Genomic DNA, 20173 nt, shown 5'->3' with positions numbered 1-20173 from the left:
CGCGCATGCCCAGCGGAGTCCCCTGAAGCCTCTCCGCCGCCCTTCCCCTTTTCTGCCCTGATTTGACGGGTTGCAAGAGAATCTTGGCATCCCGAGAGGTAAAGGCACCCCAGGTTTTTGCGCACCGCCTGGTCCGACACGTGCACGGGAAAGCTAATGTACGCGCTGCGCGTGTGCATGAGCAGATTCAGGGTTAAAAAATAAATTAGATATTCCCCGATGCTTTAGTGTTATTGGATTAGAAGCAGGACTCGGGGGTCGAGGCGCCTTCAGTGCAAAGGGGCCCCGATCCTATGGGGAGAGAACAGGCACGGCACTTTGCAAAGTTTCCGGCGTCGAGGTCAAAACAAGTTTTATTTCAGGAGGTCTTTGCACCACGAGTGCTCTTCTTAGATCTATATATCTATAGACCCCCCCTTATGTAAAATACCAGGGAGGCGTGTACAGCAAAGTTTACAAGAGAGGTTTCAAAAATGTAATTAAAAAACATACTATGAAAGTTCTTGGTTTTCCGACGTTTTAAATTCTGTGCATTGGGTGTTTTATTTTTTATAATTTTTGCAAGCCACCTTGCGACACAGGCGAGAAGCGGGGTATGATTGCAGGCGCTTGTTAGAAATAAATACTAAATGGTAAAATAAGTAAAATGTCCGGGCATCCCGCGGCCAGTTCCTTCCTGGGCTGCCGCAAGCGTGGAGCAAGGCAAGGCCAGGCGGATGCCATCCTTGCATCCCCCAAAGGCACTTCTATCTACGGAACTCTCTGCCACACGGGCGATCTTGCAGCCCGACGACGAGCACGGTCAGGCAACTAGCCTTCCCTGCGCCACATCCTCGGGTGCGACTCTACTCGCGAGTAAACGCGCAACCAAGGATACCGCGCAGTCGTGCCCCGGGCCAGAGGTTAGTCCTCGTGGAGGGATTCTGCTAGCTCCTCCGGGTGGGCAGGCAGAGAAGCCGCCGGAGGGGCGCGACTGGGGCGGATCTCGGCCTCGGCACGCTGGGCCAACCCTCCTCCTCCTCCTCCTCCGCCTCTTGCTCCTGCCTCCCGTGCAACATGGCGGCTGCAGCGACGGTGTCCCGGGCTTGGCAGCAGCTCCGCTATTCAGGTACGATCCTGCGCGCTTCGGTGCGCGCCGTCGGGGCGTTGCAAGAAGTGTTCCGGGGAATGCAAAGCGCCGGCTTTGCAGCTGCACCCGCTGCATCGAGGGGCGTAAAGTGGGCGGGTTGGGGGGGGTTTGCTCCCCGTTCTGCTCCCCTTCCAGCCCACCTTGGCAAGGGTGACTTTGAGACCTTTGCTGGGCCTCAGGCCTGCTCGGAAGGCCAGCAGGCAGCCTCGTCTACTCGGAAGCAAGAGCCCCTTACTTCAGCGAAACTTGGGGGGGCGTCTCAAAGGATTGCAACGTATTTTCTCCCTTTCCTTAAAGATAGTAACATCAAAGTCTGCTCTGAAATCATCAGAAAAAAAGTTAAAGTTTTTTTCAAAACCCGTGCTAGGCAGCATCGGCGTCCGAGAAATAATAAATAATAATAATAATTGTTATTATTATTATTTATACCCTGCCCATCTGGCTGGGTTTCCCCAGCCACTCCGGGCGGCTTCCGACAGAATATTAAAATACAGTGGTCTGTTAAACATGAAAAGCTTCTCTAAACAGGGCTGCCTTCAGATGTCTTCTAAAAGTCTGGTAGTTGTTTTCCTCTTTGACATCTGATGGGTGGGTGTTCCACAAGGCGGGTGCCACTGCCGAGAAGGCCCTCTGCCTGGTTCCCTGTGACTTGGCTTCTTGCATTGAGGGAACCAGCGAGAAAACAATTTAAAGCAGATTTTAAGGGAAGGGGCGTTTTGCCTGGGATCAGGGACATCTGATCTGAGGCACAGCCCCCTCCGTGTGTTCTCATTTGGAAGTAAGGCCCCCATCTGTACTGTACTGTGCTTTGATTTTGGCATCTGCAGTGTGACTGGGAGGGGGTGTTTACACCTGGGAGTGTGTAGGGGGTTGTCCTGGGCTGGCCAGATGACAAGACCCCCCTCTCAGCATCGCTGATGTGGTCCAAAGGAAAGCAGAGCAAGACGTTTGGCACCAGCTTGGCTGCAGGAATTGCTGGAAGGAGGCCTGCAACCACCATAGGGACTCCATATTTGTGTAGGGTTTACTTCTTAGCCTTTTCTTCCCCCAAAAAATACCACACAAGGCAGCGGAAGTTTAGGATCAGAGTTTTCCTTCTAGAGTTTTCCCAGGTGGGTGAGCCCCATCTGCCACTCACTTCCTTCTATGGCATGTGCAGGAACGGCCTTCTTGACTTTTGGACCCACTTTTCACATGCAGGGGAAGTGGCGAACTCACTGTGGCGATCACACAGGGTCCCCGGATGTTTCACCGTCTATTGATCCCTGTGCCACCACTTTATTTCTCGCTGCCACCACCCAGGCCCTACCTGATACAATACTGAGTCCAGTCAGGGTTAAATTGGAACATAAACTTCTTTCTATTTATTGCAGTTTAACAAGTGTGTGGTTTCATAAACGGTATCGGTCAATCACATTCATGGGGTCCCTATCCAGACCTATAACTTCCGCTATCTGCTCTCACTCACTAAACCACCTCTCAGATATTTACTTGTCTTCCTAGCCCCTAACTCTTCCTGACTCAGCTTATTTCGCCACACTAACTCAACCTCCTCACAGACTCTCCCACTCCAACCACCCAACTCCCAACAATTGCGCTCCCAGAGCTGGTTTTATAGTCTCTCTGACTCCACCCCCTGGGTTCTGATTGGGTAACTTGTTTAACTATTTCACCTCCAGCACTCTCATGTTCACGCCACACTCACCGAGGGCTTGGGCTCAGCTCACCTGGTTTAGCCGGTCAGTCGAAGCCGTTCCTGGGATTGTGGCCGCTGTCGCATGCTGACAGCTTCTAGGAGCCACAGCTGAGAGCTGAGTGCAGGGTGGGGGCCAAAGATGGACAAACTACCCCAGAAGGATCATGACATGTCCCCCACCAGAGACACTACCCCTTCCATGTACAGTCATACTTCAGGCTGCGTTTTTTCGGGTTGCGGACCACCAACACCTGGAAAGTCCCGGAACGGGTTCAGAGTTGTTCAGAGACCTCTAATATCCAAGCAGCCAAATCTGTGTGTAGTTCTGTAACAAATAAGCAGCCTTAAACAAGCCTTGCTGTTTGTGTTTTGCTGGTCTGCAGCAGCCGATTCACCAGAAACCATGGTTGGAAGAAGGGAGAGACAAGGGCATTTTTTCCCCTTCCCTGTTTGCGTTTTTCATTGTTTCAGAGGGTTTCCTGGTTTCTTTTGCCATGCTGGGGGTCACAATTCTGTGTTCAGCTGGAATCCATGGAAATTGTCAGTTCATTATATGAACACTTGTTTAAAAAACAACTTCCTGTCAAGGCGTTGTTGTTGGAAATTGTGATCTGCATGTCTACAAAATACAGAACATGTCAGTAAATTCTGAATAACAAAAAATAAACAATACAGAATAAATTCAATATTACAAAAGGAAAACCCATCTAGGGGGGCTTAAATACATAAATACAAAGCAAAAGACCAGGTACACAATATACATTTAAAGCACATTTGAAACACATTCCTCCTTTCAGAGAATTCTGGGCACTGTAGTTTGTTAACGGTTGCTGGGAATTGGAACTCTGAGGAGTAAACTACAGTGCCCAGAATTCTTTGAGGGAAGGAACGTTATTCGGATGTGCTTTAAAATTAAAGCGTGCCTTCGTTTCTTCAGCAGCAACCTGAACTATGTAGAAAGCCACTTCTGAAAGGAAGTTTGAAAAGCTGCTTATGAGAGGAGGAGCAACAGAAAGAATAAAAAAGGCAAGGATTCCTTTCCTGAAATGTTGATTCATTTCACCCCAAGGCAGTGGGCTCTCAGCTGCTGAGCTGCCACTCTCCTGGGCAATGACTAGCTGCTAATATTTGGATATCCCCCCCCCCCCCAGGTTCTTTACTTCAGTTTCAACATAGCCGAGCTGCCGCCCAGAGACTCGGATGCCCTGCTGTCCAGAGGAGATCGTTCAGCAACAACAAGATCCTGGTGGAACTGGATGAGGGCACAGGTAAACCCCCTCAGGCTTGCATTTCATAGAAATGTAGAGTTGGAAGGGTCCCTAAGGATCATCTAGTCGAACCCTCTGCAAGGCAGGAATATGCAACTGTCCCTTATGGGGATCAAACCTGCAACCGTGGCGTTATCAACACCACACACTAACCAACTGAGCTATCCACATCCTTTTGTGTGGCTCTTTGAAGGAGTGGCGGCGTACACACCATACATTTTAAGCACATGGCTTCCCACAAAGAATCATGGGAACTGCAGTTTTACCCCTCATGGAGCTGCAAGCCCCAGACCCTTCGCAAACTACAGTTCCCAGGATTCTTTGGGAGAGGTTGTGTTGGCTTCCATCACACAGCATTTCATAGGTATACTGCTTCTGCACATGCAGGTTCTCTTTAGCTGTCATGGCTGGGAAGCCATAATAGATCCATCCTTTGTGAATTGGTCCAACGTGGAATTAATAATAATAATAATAAATTTATATTTATATTGCACATGTCTGCTGGAAACAAAAATTGCTATAAAGTTTTACTGAGATATTCACGATACAATAAAAGAAAAGCAAACTAAGCTACAAGAAATAATAATAAAAAAATAAACTGAAAAGAAAGAAGAGAGAGCTATATCGTCCCTTACCGCTGTATCTTATTCCATAAAGAGGTGAGCCCTCCTAACTCTCCCCTGGGATCATTCCACTCTTCCCACAGTGTTGGAATAACTGAGACGGCACGAGGTTGGATGCAGGTGAGCTGTGCAGAAGCGAGCTGGCAAGCATGCTCCAAGCAAGCTGCCGGCTAGCTCTGCAGAGGCTCCTTTTATTAGCAGAAGTCAACAATAGGGACGCAGGTGGCGCTGTGGGTTAAACCACTGAGGCTAGGACTTGCCGATCAGAAGGTCGGCGGTTCAAATCCCTGCGACGGGGTGAGCTCCCGTTGCTCGGTCCCTGCTCCTGCCAACCTAGCAGTTCGAAAGCATGTCAAAGTGCAAGTAGATAAATAGGTACTGCTCCGGCGGGAAGGTAAACGGCGTTTCCGTGCGCTGCTCTGGTTCGCCAGAAGCGGCTTAGTCATGCTGGCCACATGACCCGGAAGCTGTACGCCGGCTCCCTCGGCCAATAAAGCGAGATGAGTGCTGCAACCCCAGAGTCGGCCACGACTGGACCTAATGGTCAGGGGTCTCTTTACCTTTACCTTTTACAACAATTGGAAACAGTAGTGAAACCACCCTGAATTTAATGTATTTCCAGCGTTAGTAAATACACGTGTCATCAGGTGCTTCCCTCGAATGTTCCCCCGATACTTGATTACGTCTGTGTCCACCGTCATAATCCAGCCAAGCGATATGTCTAGCAAACAAATTGTGAGAGGACAAAAGGTCAGGGGGAAAACCCTGTTTTCTAGCCAAGAAGGCAAATGTCAGGGGAAGCAAGCATAAAGCTCCTTGACATACTGTTGCATGTCTGGTGCAAGGTTTGCCTTCGCAAAGCGGAGCGTTGCCTCCACACCACAGCCTCTCTAATGAAATATAGTAAGAGAGAATAATAAAAAGTAATAATAATAAACTACAAAAAACGCAGAAAAAAGGAGAATAGATAAAAGGGACCCGCAGCTACCCCTCTGTCGGTTACCTATACAGTGGTACCTCGGGTTACATACGCTTCAGGTTACAGACGCTTCAGGTTACAGACTCCTGTAACCCAAAAATAGTACCTCAGGTTAAGAACATTGCTTCAGGATGAGAACAGAAATAGTGCCCCGGCGGCGTGGCAGCAGCAGGAGGCCCCGTTAGCTAAAGTGGTGCTTCAGATTAAGAACAGATTCAGCTTAAGAACGGACCTCCAGAACGAATTAAGTACTTAACCCGAGGTACCATGGTACAATAATACTTCAGAATAGACGATGCCCAGTCTGTATTATTCAGCTGTTTCTCCCTCTGCTGGTTGCTGTTTTTGTAGTCCTCAATCCAGAGCTCTCCAATACATAGATGGAAATAAAAATTGCATGATGCAAGAGCCATGCAGATGAATTATTATTATTATTAATAATAATTACACCCCATCCATCTGGCTGTGTTTCCCCAGCCACTCTGGGCAGCTTCCAGCACATATAAAAACATAACAAAACATCAAACATTGCAAACTTCCCAATACTGGGCTGCCTTCATATGTCTTCTAAAAGTTGTTTGGAGCAGGCTCAGGTCTTGATCGTTGGCAAGGCCCATAGTCCCTTGGCAGAGTATCTGTCTCGCAGGCCGAAGCTCCCAGGTTCAGTCCCCAACGCCATCTCCGGGTAAGCCTGGGTGAGACCCCTGCCAGAGACCCTGGAGAGCGGCTGTTGGTCAGTGTAGACAACACTGAGGTAGGTGGACTTCCTAATCTCTGGCAACAACTCTTGTTTCCTTGTGTTTCTCGCTCAGGGGTAGCAGTGATGAAGATGAAGAGCCCGCCGGTGAACAGCTTTAGCCTGGAGTTTCTGACGGAGCTTTCCATCAGCCTGGAAAAGCTGGAGAACAACAAAGCGTGCCGCGGTGTCATCCTGACCTCGGTATGGGTGACAAATAGAAAAAAAATAGCAACCGTCCATTTGGTTCTGGGTCCATCTTTGCTGGCTGGTGGGGGGCAAGCGATGCTGGGTGGGAGCTTCCATTGCACAGGCAGGGATGATGATGATTGACAGGTGCCTAACCCTGCCAACCCTTAGCACCAGCCAACCTTGGATACAAGACCTCCCAAAGGACCTGTTGATGGCATTTTACCATTGTACTGCTGAGAGTGTATTAACTTATGGTCTGTGTGTGTGGTTTGGGAGCTGCACGGTCAGGGAAAAAACAATGCTGTCCAGGGTTGTAAAGACTGCGGAGAGAATAATTGGGTGCACTCTTCCCACCTTGGATCAAATCTATGCTTCCAGGTGCCATAAGAAAGCTGCAGAGATAGCGCAGGATAGTGCGCACCCCGGAAGTGATCTCTTTCAGCTTCTGCCTTCTGGAAGAAGGTACAGAGTTATAAAGACTAGGACTAGCCACCTGAGAAACAGTTTCTACCCAAATGCGATTTTGGTTTTAAACGCAGTGTACGGAGTCTCTATAAGGGGACGCGGGTGGCGCTGTGGGTTAAACCACAGAGCCTAGGACTTGCCCGATCAGAAGGTTGGCAGTTTGAATCCCCACGATGGGGTGAGCTCCCGTTGCTCGGCCCCTGCTCCTGCCAACCTAGCAGTTCGAAAGCCCGTCAAAGTGCAAGTAAATAAATAGGTACCGCTCTGGCGGGAAGGTAAACGGCGTTTCTGTGTGCTGCTCTGGTTCGCCAGAAGCGGCTTAGTCATGCTGGCCACATGACCTGGAAGCTGTACGCCGGCTCCCTCGGCCAATAAAGCGAGATGAGCGCCGCAGCCCCAGAGTCATTCACGACTGGACCTAATGGTCAGGGGTCCCTTTACCTTACCATTAAGGAGTCTCTATGGGAGTATATTGTATTTAAAAATGGGGTATCAGAGTTTTTAGGGGGCTAGCCAGGTTGGGATAGCTGGGATAGCAGGCTTGTTGGTTTTTGAATGTCTTATGTAGATTTTTCAATTTTGTTGTTCTCTATAGGACAATGACAATAAAGATTATCGTATGGACTTTTCAGAGTGAAGCAGCGTGGTGTGAACAGGAAGGCGCGTTGCCAGCTATGACAGATCCTTTTCCTTTTCCCAGGTTGTCCCCAAAATCTTCTCCGGGGGCCTGGACATCACAGAGATGTGTGGGAAGAGCGAGGAGCACTACGCAGAGTTCTGGAAAGCCGTGCAGCAGATGTGGATTACTCTGTACAATTCCAGCTTGGTGACCATTGCAGCTGTCAATGCAAGTTCCATTTATTTACTCCCTATCCTTCCAGAGGAATCACCATAAGCTGGTGGCGGCTGGTAGGGTGGAAGGCAGGGAGGCCGACAGTAGGGGGCGCCAGAGCCAGCCACCGACTGGCGGTAAGCAAGAAGGCAGGTAGGTGAGAGCAGAGTGCGGTCGGTGGGGCAGTGCCCCATTTGCCCTAAGGGACAAGCCGCTGCTGTTTTTAGCTCTTTGCTCAATGGGCTATTCCAAGCACACCCCAGTGCAGTTCAGAAATGCATATATAGCTAGCGTAACGCTGCAGGCTTGGACCTGGGGTGGGTTTAGGAATTAGTGCAATTCAAGCAGTGGTTGTCTTGCCAAAGGCAAGGTGGGTCTTTTAAAGTGAGATTCAGAAGCAATACAAAATACCGTATTTTTTACTCTATAGGACGCACTTTTTCCCCTCCAAAAATGAAGGGGAAATGTGTGTGCGTCCTATGGAGCGAATGCAGGCTCCTTGGCTTCAGCGATAGCAACGCGAAGCCTCCGAAGCGCAGAGGGAGAGCTCCCCCCGCGCTCCAGAGGTTTTGCGTTGCTTTCGCTGAAGCCCCTGGAGTGCAGGGAACGCCCGCAGCGCTCTGGGTGCTTCAGACGGCTATCCGCAAGCCTTCGGAGCGCAGCAGGAGTTCCCGCTGTGCTCCGAAGGCTTGTGGATAGCCTCCTGAAGCCTGGAGAACGAGAGGGGTCGGTGCACACCGACCCCTCTTGCCCTCCAGGCTTCGCTTCGCTGGAGAGGCGCTGCACAGTTTTCCCTCTCTGCGCAGCGCCCCTTCAGCGAAGCGGGAGGAGAAATGGAAGGGGCTCCATTTCTCCTGCCGCTTCGCTGAAGGGGCGCTGAGCAGAGAGGGGGAGAATTTTTCCCCCCTGTTCTCCCCCTCCTATGGTCCAGTGTGTCCTATGGTCCGGTGCGTCCTATAGAGCGAAAAATACGGTACACAAGTGGGTGAGAAGATGAAATGTAAGCAATGTATATATACAGCAAGCAATGTATACATACCAAGCAGGCACTTAAGCCTGCCACTTGGAAGCCCTCAAAAAGCGGCGAAGTGACTCCCCCCGGTAGTGGTCTGTATAAATTCAGGTACTGCCCCACCACCATCTAAATAATGCCCCATTTTAAATGGCAAAAATACACACCGAAAACATCAGCTGAGAACGGTTATTTCACCAGGCAGGTTTATCCAGGAATAAAACAAGGAAATGATGAGTTCAAGAAAGACCTGGTTGTTTCCCTGTTTCAACGATCTAAGTCAGGCATAGGCAAGCACCTGCCCTCCAGATGTTTGGGACTACAATTCCCATCATCCCTGACCACTGGTCCTGTTAGCTAGGGATGATGGGAATTGTAGTCCCAAACACCTGGAGGGCCAGCGTTTGCCTATGCCTGATCTAAGTATGCAGACAATTTAAATACCCTAGCTCAGGCTTCCTCAACCTCGGCCCTCCAGATGTTTTGAGCCAGTGAGGGGTGTGACCTGGGGAGAGTTCCAAGGGCCATATAGAGAGACCCAGGGGGCCACCTTTGCTGCTCTCCCCCCTTGAACTGGATTTCCTGTTCTCCGCTTCCTCCCAGGGTTCCAGTCCCGCAGGCGGCTGCCTGATGGCAATGTCTTGTGACTACAGGATCATGGCCAACAATCCCAAGTACAGCATTGGGCTGAATGAGACGAAGCTGGGAATCGTTGCCCCTTTCTGGTGAGGTGGCCGAGGAGGAGGAAGAAGAATGGGGGTGTGGGGTGCAGTTCGCTGCGACTTCTCTAGGGTTTCTCTGAACCCCGGCACTGCCAACCACATGGCAGAGGGCCTTCTCGGTGGTGGCGCCCGCCCTGTGGAACGCCCTCCCGTCAGATGTCAAGGAAATAAACAACTATCTGACTTTTAGAAGACATCTGAAGGCAGCCCTGTTTAGGGAAGCTTTCAATGTCTGATGTTTTATCTATTATTATTATTATTATTATTATTATTATTATTATTATTATTATTATTTCTGTTGGGAGCTGCCCAGAATCGCTGGGAAAATCCGGCCAGATGGGTGGGGTATTATTATTATTATTATTATTAATAATAATAATAATAATAATATGTTAAGCACAGCTTAAATTCCTGGTTGCGCTACCTAGCCTGCTGTGATGGGATGGTGAGCTGCTTGTGCGTAAAATCCTGATCCCTCAGAGTTTGGCTAAGTTCCCAAACCTCTGTCTGTGATGGAGCTCCTTAAGCATGGCTCCATCAATCGCTCGTTGAATCGGACAGTGGGCGTTTACGGAACTTCTTCCAGCATAAAAGCTCCTTGACGGAAACGCGTCTTCTGGACTCTCGGCGTGACAGTTTCCGCCGAGGAGTGGGTGTGCCTACGGGAGGTCCTGAAACCTCTCCACTGTTCCCGCTTGAAGTATCTCTGAGCTCTCCCTCCGACTCACTTTCCCTTGTAACTCCACTTCTCCCCCTGCTGGTCCCCTCCTCCGCTGAGTGGTCTCTCTCACCCTCCATGAGCCCTTTCACCTCCTTCGTCTCAGATGACAGTTCCCTGACATCCACCTCCCCTCTAGGGCCCCCTTCACCCCCTTCCCTCCCCTCCTCTGCGGGAGGCGAGGGAGCAAAACCCCTGAAGGAACCTCCCTCATCTTCCGAAGTTTCGAACACTTCCCTCCACCTTTTGCTGTTCCCGGTTTCCAAGTACTCCTCCTCCTCGGAGTCTGTACCCTCTTCCAACTCCGATTCCCTGAATCCCTCCAGTTCCTCCTCATCGTCGGTGGTGCCAAAGTACTCCCTCCGGAACCTCGCTACTGGTTGAGGTTTCCTGGGGAACCTTTGGTGGAACGTTTCGATCAAGACCTCGTCATGGACCTCCTCTGCCTTCACCCAGGTGTTTTCCGACTCCGGTTCCCCTTCCCACGCGACCAAATACTCCACCTGATTACCCTTCCACCTGGAGTCGATGATTTCTGCCACATAGTTGCGGCTTTCCCTTTCTTCTATGGCTGGCCCCCGTGTGGATACCCCTTCACCTTCCCCCCTGTATGGTGACAGTAATGACCTGTGGAATACTGGGTGCAGTTTCATGTGGTTCGGTAACCGGAGTCTGAAAGCCACTGGGTTGACCTGTTGGATGACCTCAAATGGTCCCAATCTTTTGGGTCTCAATTTCTTGCAACTACCCTTGAACGGCAACCCTTGGGTTGATAGCCAGACCCGACTCCCCACCCTAATTGTTTCACCTTCCCTTCTGCTCTTGTCTGCCTGCCTCTTATATTCTTCTTTGGCCCTTTCTAAGTTGTGTTGGAGTTGACGATGGATCGCTTCCATTTCTTCTACAAAAAGTTCAGCGGCCGGAACACTCCATCTCTCTCCTCCTTCCCCTGGAAACGCCCTGGGGTGGCACCCATAATTAGCCATAAAGGGGCTCATCCCGGTGGACACATTCTCTGCATTATTGTAAGCAAATTCCGCTAGTGCCAACTTTTCGACCCAATCGTTTTCTCTGTCATTGACATAACACCTCAGGTATTGTTGAAGGATACCGTTTGCCCTCTCCGCCTGCCCATTGGTCTCAGGGTGCCTGGCAGTCGAAAAGTTGACCTCTACGTGCAACAAGCTCATAAGCTTCCTCCAGAATCTGGACGTGAACTGTTTCCCTCTGTCGGAAACCAGCCTCAAGGGGGCGCCATGCAGCCTAAAAATATGTTCTACAAACAATTTTGCTGTCTCTTCCGCCGTGACTGCATGTGAGCAAGCTACAAAGTGACCCATCTTAGTTAACTGGTCTACTACGACTAGTATGGCGGTTTTCCCCTGGGATTTGGGCAGATCAGTCATAAAATCTATCGACACCGCCTCCCACGGTCGTTCTGGTGTGGGTAACGGTTCTAAATACCCCGCTGGCGCCCGCCTTTCTCCTTTGGCTCTCTGGCATTGGTCACACCTTCTCACATACTCCCGTACATCCTCCCTCACCTTGGGCCACCAAAACTCCCTGGTCACCAACCACATGGTCTTGTGTTGCCCAAAATGCCCCGCTGTGGGATTGTCGTGCAGCTGTTTGAGTACTCTCCCCCTCAATTCCCCTTCAGGTATATATAGCGCCCCTTTGTAATACAATGCCCCGTTTCTTTCTTCAAAACCTCCGGGGTCTTCTCCCTCTCCCCTTAAACCTCTGAGCTTATCCTGGGCGTACTCATCATTTACCGTTCCCTCTACCAGTTCTCTTTGCCCCACCCAGGCCGCACCACACACCCAGTGGTCCTCTGGGATAATATGTCTCTCTTCTGGCGCTCCCTCCCCCTCCAAATATTCAGGTTTGCGAGAGAGAGCGTCCGCTCTGATGTTTTCTGGACCTGGCACATAGCAGATTTCAAAATGGAATTTGGAGAACTCCTGGGCCCATCTCACTTGTCGTTGGTTGAGCACTCGTGCCGTTCTCCAATACTCCAAATTCTTGTGGTCCGTACATACTTGTACCTTATGCTGTGCACCAATTAGTAAGTGTCTCCATCTCCGGAACGCTTCGTGAATGGCGAGTAGTTCTCGGTCATATACCGTGTAGTTCCTCTCGGATTTGTTCAGCTTACGCGAAAAGAAGGCACACGGTCTCCATTCCGACTTATTGCTCCCTGGCTGAAGCAGCACCGCCCCCACCGCGCGGTCTGAGGCATCAGTTTCCACTCTCATGGGTTTTTGTAAATCCACATGCAGGAGCTGTTCTTCCGAAGCGAATGCCTTTTTCAATTCCTCAAAAGCGTGCTCCGCCTCCGCCGTCCAAACGAATTTCTTCTTGCTGCTCAGACAGTCCGTGATGGGAGCCGTTAAGTGGGCAAAGTTCTTGATGAATTTACGGTAAAAGTTCCCAAACCCTAAGAACCTTTGCACATCTTTTTTCGTTTTTGGTGTCTTCCATTCCAGCACCGCCTGTACCTTGCTTGGATCCATGGCTAATCCCTTGTCTGATAGGCGGTACCCCAGGAATTCCACCTCCTTGGCGTGGAACTGACACTTCTCCAATTTCACCCACAACTGGTTTGCTTGCAGCTGGCTCAGCACTTCCCTGACATCCTTTACATGCTGCTCCTCATTCTCTGAATATATCAGCACGTCATCGAGAAAGGCCACGCAATTCTTGTAGAGCAAAGGTCCCAGTACATGGTTCATGAGCGATTGAAAACAGGCGGAGCCTGCTTGTAATCCAAAGGGCATAACGAGATATTCGAAAGCCCCTAGGGGGGTGAACATCGTTGTCTTCCATTCATCCCCCTTCTTTATTCGTATCAGGTTGTACGCTCCTCTCAGGTCCAGTTTCGTGAATATCTTTCCCTTCCCCACCCTGGTCAAAATGTCATCAATTCTGGGCATGGGGAAAGTCACTGGTTCTGACACGGCATTTAGCCGCCGGTAGTCCACGATCAATCTCGGTTTATCCGTGTTTTTTTTGTCCACAAAAAACACTGGGCTGCCCCCCACCGCTCTGGACTCTCTGATGAAACCTCTCTTCAGGTTTTTGTCAATAAACTCCCTCAACTCCTGCATTTCCCTGTCTGACATGGCGTACAGCTTGCCCACGGGGAGCTGGGCCCCAGGGACCAGGTTAATTTGGCAGTCAAAGTCTCTATGCGGTGGTAGTTTATCTGCTTCCCTTTCGCTGAAGACCTTGCTCAGGTCAGCGTATTGTTTGGGCACCTTCCCTTTGTCCGCCACTTCCATCCCTGCTAGGGAGGCTTTTGCCCCTTCTGGCACCTTTCCCTCTTTGCAGTGTTCCAGGCAATGTGCTGACCCAAAGGAGACCACTCTCTGATGCCAGCCCACTAGCGGGTCATGCAACGCTAGCCAGCTCATTCCCAAAATGACTGGCGCCCCTCCCAGGGTGGCTACATTGAATGCTATCCTTTCAGTGTGCCTTGCCACCCTCATAACCATTGGGACGGTCTGTAGGCTAACTTCTCCCCCCAACAGCTCCCTCCCATCGATCGTGGTGACCTGCAGGGGGTTGCTTAAAGGGAGTGTCTGTATCTGGTGTTCAGCTGCAAACTCCTTGCTCATAAAATTACAGGAGCTGCCTGAGTCCAACAGCGCCTTGGTCTTTAGTGGGTATCCGTTTGCCAGCCCTAGCAGCACCTCTATTACTAGAGCTGGTCTTGGAGGTTCCGGAGTGGGCACTTTTACTGCTCCTTGGCCTGTCTGCAGTGCCCTGACAGCGGCAGACAGGCGCTGGCTTTTACTGGCTCCTGGACTTCCTCCTCCTTCCCCCCAACAGCTCCCGCCATCCCTTGCCATTCCTTTCTTTGTGGGCAGACTCTGGCAAAGTGACCTGGCTGCTGGCAGAGGTAACATTTCTTGGCGCTCTTTCCCTCCTTCTTCCTCCCTTCACTGGGATTTGAAACTGCGCGCGCGCGCGCTGTTCCAACTTCCATCGGCTCTCCGGGCGGGAAACTGGGTTCTGGAATCTCTGGAATGCGGAAATCCCTCCAACGCTCTCCTTTCCCCTCCCGCTTCTCCAAGGCTCTTGCCTCCTGGCGCGCTCCAATGGTCAACGCTGATTTGGTCAGCTGGTCCATAGACTCCGCCCTGGGCGCCCGGGAAAGTTCGTCTTTCACCGCCGAAGAAAGCCCCTCTTCAAAGAGCATTTGAATGGGTTCCGCCGATAGGTCCCACCCCAATTTATGTATCAACATTGTAAACTCAGTCCAGTACTCACGAACCGATCGGCTCCCCTGTTTGCAAGCCATCAATTGTCTGCGCACCAGTCCCTGTTCAATCTCGCTGGAAAACATCAAATCCATGGCGCGAAAAAACTTCCTCGCGTCCTTCAGCATGTCACTATTCCCTGCCATCAGGGGCCGGACCCAGTCTCTCGCCCCTCCTTCGAGATGGCCAATCACAAACGCCACTCGCGATGCCTCATCGGGAAAGTCGTTAAACTGCAGTTCAAGAGCATACTGCATCTCTGTCCTAAAGGCTTGGTAGTTCCTGGGGTCCCCCCCAAACTTCTGCACCATTCCTGGCATCTTTCTTGCTAGTGTAGCGCCTTTTGCCTTTTCTGCATCCTGCGCCCTCCTTTCTTCTAGCCTCGCCGTTTGCATTGCTAGCTGGAGTTCCAAAACTCTGCACCTTTCTTCCAGAGTTGGACCTTCTCCAGCTCCTGCTGCTCCTCCGGCTCCAGCTGGGTTGCTCATGATGCCTCTCTGCACAAGCTGCTTTCAGGGACTGTCCGATTGCTGTGATGGGATGGTGAGCTGCTTGTGCGTAAAATCCTGATCCCTCAGAGCTTGGCTAAGTTCCCAAACCTCTGTCTGTGATGGAGCTCCTTAAGCATGGCTCCATCAATCGCTCGTTGAATCGGACAGTGGGCGTTTACGGAACTTCTTCCAGCATAAAAGCTCCTTGACGGAAACGCGTCTTCTGGACTCTCGGCGTGACAGTTTCCGCCGAGGAGTGGGTGTGCCTACGGGAGGTCCTGAAACCTCTCCACTGTTCCCGCTTGAAGTATCTCTGAGCTCTCCCTCCGACTCACTTTCCCTTGTAACTCCACTTCTCCCCCTGCTGGTCCCCTCCTCCGCTGAGTGGTCTCTCTCACCCTCCATGAGCCCTTTCACCTCCTTCGTCTCAGATGACAGTTCCCTGACACCTGTTGTTCGTTCCTTCCTGCTTGAATGTCTCTCCTGCCTCTTTGCATTTTACTGTACTTCAATAATGATTGGGGGATTATTCGCTTGTTTTTGCTCTTATTTTTATTACACATTTTCTGTTTTTTTTTGTATATACTGTATTTTACGTTGTGGACCACCCTGAGATCTACAGATGAAGGGCAGTATGCAAATTTAATTAATAATAACGATGTTGGTGACAGGCAGGTAGAGAGGACAAAATGAGAGGAGAGAAAGATTCGTTGTCACAATTGCCAATAGATATGGAAAATACAGGCACTGTGAGTCAATAATAAAACCTACAGAGAAGAAAAGGCTGTGTAATCTATAAATACTGAAAGAATCCAATGGTCTAAATTGCCATTTTTTCCCCCAGAAGAAAAAGAAGAAAAAAAGGAACCTTGAACTGTACTAAATCCAGAAACTCACATAGACCTGTGGGACCGAGGCTCCTGAGCTAACTGTGTTTATATATAAAATAAAATTAGAATACATGGTGAAGAAGTACCGTATTTTTCGCCCTATAGGACGCACTTTTTCCCCTCCAAAAATGAAGGGGAAATGTGTATGCGTCCTATGGGGCGAATGCAGGCTTTCGCTGAAGCCTGGAGAGCGAGAGGGGTCGGTGGGCACCGACCCCTCTCGCTCTCCAGGCTTCGCGGACCTCTCCACAAGCAGCGGGAGCGCTCCCGCTGCTTGCGGAGAGTTGCCAGCATGCCGAAGCCTGCGCTCGCTGAGCTCAGCGCGCCCAGGCTTCGCGGACCTCTCAGCAAGCAGCGGGAGCCAGCGCTGGGCTCCCACGGCTTGCAGAGAGCTGCCTGTTTGGGGGCTGGGGTCAGGGGAAGCTCGGGCCTCCCCCGCCCCAGCCCCGCGCCTGGGGGGGAAATAATTTTTTTCCCCTTTATTTCCCCCCCCCCCAAAAAAACTAGGTGCGCCTTATGGGACGGTGCGTCCTATAGGGCGAAAAATACGGTACTTTGGCCTTTGCACACTTTTGGTTTATGTGAGGGTTGTTTTTTCCCTCCAGACTGGAGATTTGCCAAGTCTTGGAATACCAGTAGTAGAGATTATTCAGTTCAAAGGTCTTTCAAAACTTGGTGACAGTGGCCCAGGCTGCTGCCAAAGAACACAAGGTTAGTTCCTTGTTATTCAGATCTCAATCCAAATCTAAAGAATCAGGCAAAGAGAGGGGTGGCTCATTTGTCCTGTTACACCTCAAGGTCCATATGAACCAACCCAGCCCCTGAGATCATCGTCTGAATCCCTTCTTTGTGTGCCCCCTCCAAGAGAGATTTGGAGGGTGGCAACACAAGAAAGGGCCTTTTCTGTAGTGGCTCCCCGTTTCTGGAATGCTCTTACCAGGGAGGCTTGCGCGCTGCCTTCATTATACATTTTTAGGCACCATTGCAAAAATACTCCTCCCAGGGCCAGATTTAGGTTTGATGAGGCCCTAAGCTACTGAAGCTGTATGTCCAGCTGTCCTTTGTTAACAACAAATTGTCGCTTTTTTGTGTTGAATTTATGCTATATGGTAATTTATGGACCTAATAGGTATCTCAAGCCATTTGCACATGTTGCCATGCCACCAGTCCATGCAGAATGTAGGCACCCTATATATAGAAATGAGCAAACCAGTGATATTTGAGGGAGCAGGCTAGCAGGCGGGGCCCATTACTTACATCATAGGAGCCTACACAACACAAAACACCGTTGCTGTATGTAGGTTTTATTTTACAGTCAAACCTCGTTCTGCTTCCGCCTCCGCTTGCGTCCGCTTCGGCGAACGTCCGTGGGAAACCTGGAAGTACCAGAACAGGTTACTTCTGGGTTTGCCCCTCGTGCATGTGCAGAAGCGCTAAATTGCGCCACACACGTGCACAGACGCAGCATTTTGACATGCGTCATTTTCAGCTTGCAGACGGCCCGCTGGAACAGATCCCATAAGCAAAATGAGGTTTGACTGTATTTGCTTTTTATTTTATATTTTGGAAAATGTACTTCCAGTTTTTTCCCCTTTAATTTTTTGAGGGGCCCCCAAGAGAGTGGGGCCCTAAGCTATAGCTTGTTTAGCTCATATGTAAATCTGGCACCTTTACTACATGTCTTTAGGTGCCATGTGAAAACGTTCCTCTATATCAAGGCCTTTTGCTGATTAAAAAAATCTATGGCCTTTTTAATGTGTATTTAGGCGGCAGGTTCTTGTTGTTATGTACGATGCTGTGATCTTTAGATGAAGGACAGTATATGAATTTTAATAAAAATAATTATCAATGAGATCTCAGAAACTGCTTTTGTCCAAGAACGCTTTTCTCTTGGAGCAGCTCCACCACATGTGCTGATAGGTCTCAGTTCTCTCTCTCTCTCTCTCTCTCTCTCTCTCTCTCTCTCTCTCTCTCTCTGCCAGGTTTAAAGACACAATGGTCAATGCCATTGGCCACAGAGCCACAGACCGGTCCATCCAGCTGGGACTCCTGTACCCTGCCGCTGATGCCCTCAAAATTGGCATCGTGGATGAGTTGGCGCCCGAAGAGAATATCCAGAAGGTGGCTGCAGAGGTGATGGCCCAGTGGCTGGCCGTTCCAGGTGAGGCAGCCCACCTCCGCCCCCAGAATCCTGCACCACAAATATGCATTCTAAATCAAATAACATCCTATGGTGGGGAAGGTTTCCTTGATACCAGGCCAAGCCTGCTTTAACTACTATACCACACTGCCTCATACCCTAGTGGTGAAAGGAAGGTGTGTTGGCAGTAATTGAGGGAATTGGCAGCAAGGTGGGAGGGTTGGCTTAAAGCAGGCTCCAGGAAGAAAGGCTTCCGATCACATGGGTCAGGAGAAGGTCAGCAATAACTTGCAAGATATCAGTAAACTTAATTCTTTATTCAAATGAACGAAATAGCTCAGGCCTAGGGAGCACAAAACCTCTTCCCAGTAGGGCTTTCCCTAAGCAGGCAATTGTGGGAACTGAAAAGTCCCTGGTCTCCAAGCCTTCTCCTTCCCAAGCAATCTGAGGCTCAAACACCTTGTCTGTCTCTGCTCCTCCCTCTTCATACCTCTTCAGGTTCTGGGAGACCAGCAGGGAGGGGAGCTGGTTGCAGCAGGAGGGAAAGACCCCCTGGCATCTTCAGCAGCCTGCCTGATCTCTGCCTCTTCGCCCTGCTCCCCTCTAGCCTCTGCTTCTGCCTCTGCTTCTGGGCTTCTCTCTGCTGCAGCCTCTTCCTGCTCACTAAACCCTGTTACCTCTTCAGCTCTAAGTCTTCTTCCCTTATGGGTTCCTTTTGGGGGCTCCCCAGCTGGTGACTCCCACCCAGGAGAGTCTTTAGCATATGCGCTGCTGGGGTGCAAAGATCCGCCCAGCCCCCCCACCAAGTCTGACAAGCGTCGCCATTGTGAATGACAAGTGCCACCGCTGGCGTGGCGCGTCTTTGGTAAATGAGCGCACAAAGTCGTAAGCCCTTTAGTGAAACAGTAGGTATACATTTCGGTATTACCTGTATGTACAGTGGTACCTCTGGATGTGAACAAGATCCGTTCCGGAGCCCCGTTTGCATCCAGAAGCAAACGCAGCAGTGTGTGCGCGGGTCGCCACTTCTGTGCATGTGCGTGACGTCTTTTTGACCGTCGGCGCATTCGCGACCGGCAAAACCCGGAAGTAATGTGCTCCATTACTTCTGGGTCGCCGCAGTGCGCAACCCGAAAATACTTATCCCAAAGCTACGACTGTCTTTTGTTTTTCTAGCTTGATCAAAATTATTTATTATTTCATAACAGGTAGATAGTTAAGAGCTTAGGTGGCTTCAGCGGCGGGCACCTGGCGCCCCCCAGAATTCGGCGCCCGGGTGCCACGCACCCCTTGCACCCTCGGGTAAAGACGGCCCTGCTCCCACCACTCCTATGCGTCCATGACACTGGGCCGCAATTCAACATGCGCTCTCTCTTTCTCTTCCTCTTCTTGCTACCCAGACCACGCCCGCCAACTCTCCAAATCCTTGATGCGGAAGCCCACAGTGGACCACCTCCTGGCGCACCGTGAAGCCGACATCCAGAACTTTGTGCGCTTCATCTCCAGGGACTCTATCCAGAAATCCCTCCAGATGTACATGCAGATGCTGAAGCAGAAGAAAGCCTGACCTGGGAGCGGAGCAGCCTTGATTTCTGGTCCCGTGACCTCATCACTGTTTATCTCAAGCGCCTTTGTTTCCCAGCTGGTGCCTTTTGCACGGAGTTTTGCTCTTGAGGTTTTTTCCTTTGGACGCTGGATCTCAGGTTGTGGGCAAGTGGGGCTGAGGCCCGTTCTGCAAGGGGCACATTAGGCCACAGGCTTGCTCTTTGGGCACGTGGGAAGAATCAGTTTTGTGCAAAATGTGAATGGTCAATAAATCACTAAAAGAGAGGCTGTGGTTGGTCTCTTCCTAACTGCAGCCATAGGCTTAGGGCCAGGGCTGAGTACCCTTTGGCCCTGCAGATGCCACTGAACTACAAATCACATCAAACCACCCGTTGGCTATTCTGGATGGGGATGATGGGAGTTGTAGTCCAGAAGCAGCTGGAAGGCTACTAGGTCCCCCAGCCCTGACT

The 20173-nt window shown here is 50.6% G+C and overlaps 1 protein-coding gene across 2 annotated transcripts; it reads left to right on the top strand.

The window, feature by feature from the left end:
* The first annotated feature begins 43 nt into the window (after positions 1-43).
* ECI1 (enoyl-CoA delta isomerase 1) lies at positions 44-19988 on the top strand. 2 transcript variants are annotated; one of them, XM_083585875.1, is made up of 8 exons: positions 1060-1108; positions 3766-3851; positions 3977-4093; positions 6508-6635; positions 7789-7935; positions 9536-9657; positions 18001-18179; positions 19559-19988. In XM_083585875.1, exons 4-8 carry the CDS (start codon positions 6519-6521, stop codon positions 19723-19725), a joined length of 732 nt encoding a protein of 243 aa, XP_083442001.1. In that variant the 5' UTR covers positions 1060-1108; positions 3766-3851; positions 3977-4093; positions 6508-6518; the 3' UTR covers positions 19726-19988. The 2 variants fall into 2 exon arrangements, with proteins under 2 accessions (XP_083442000.1, XP_083442001.1); XM_083585874.1 differs by lacking the exon at positions 3766-3851 and having other exon boundaries at positions 44-1108.
* Positions 19989-20173: the final 185 nt, after the last annotated feature.

This window comes from Podarcis filfolensis (assembly GCF_964270895.1).
Source record: "Podarcis filfolensis genome assembly, chromosome: 14".
In the NCBI taxonomy this organism is placed as follows: Eukaryota; Metazoa; Chordata; class Lepidosauria; order Squamata; family Lacertidae; genus Podarcis; species Podarcis filfolensis.
The sequence above is the reverse complement of the archived record's forward strand: the minus strand, read 5'-3'. Positions and strand labels throughout refer to the sequence as shown.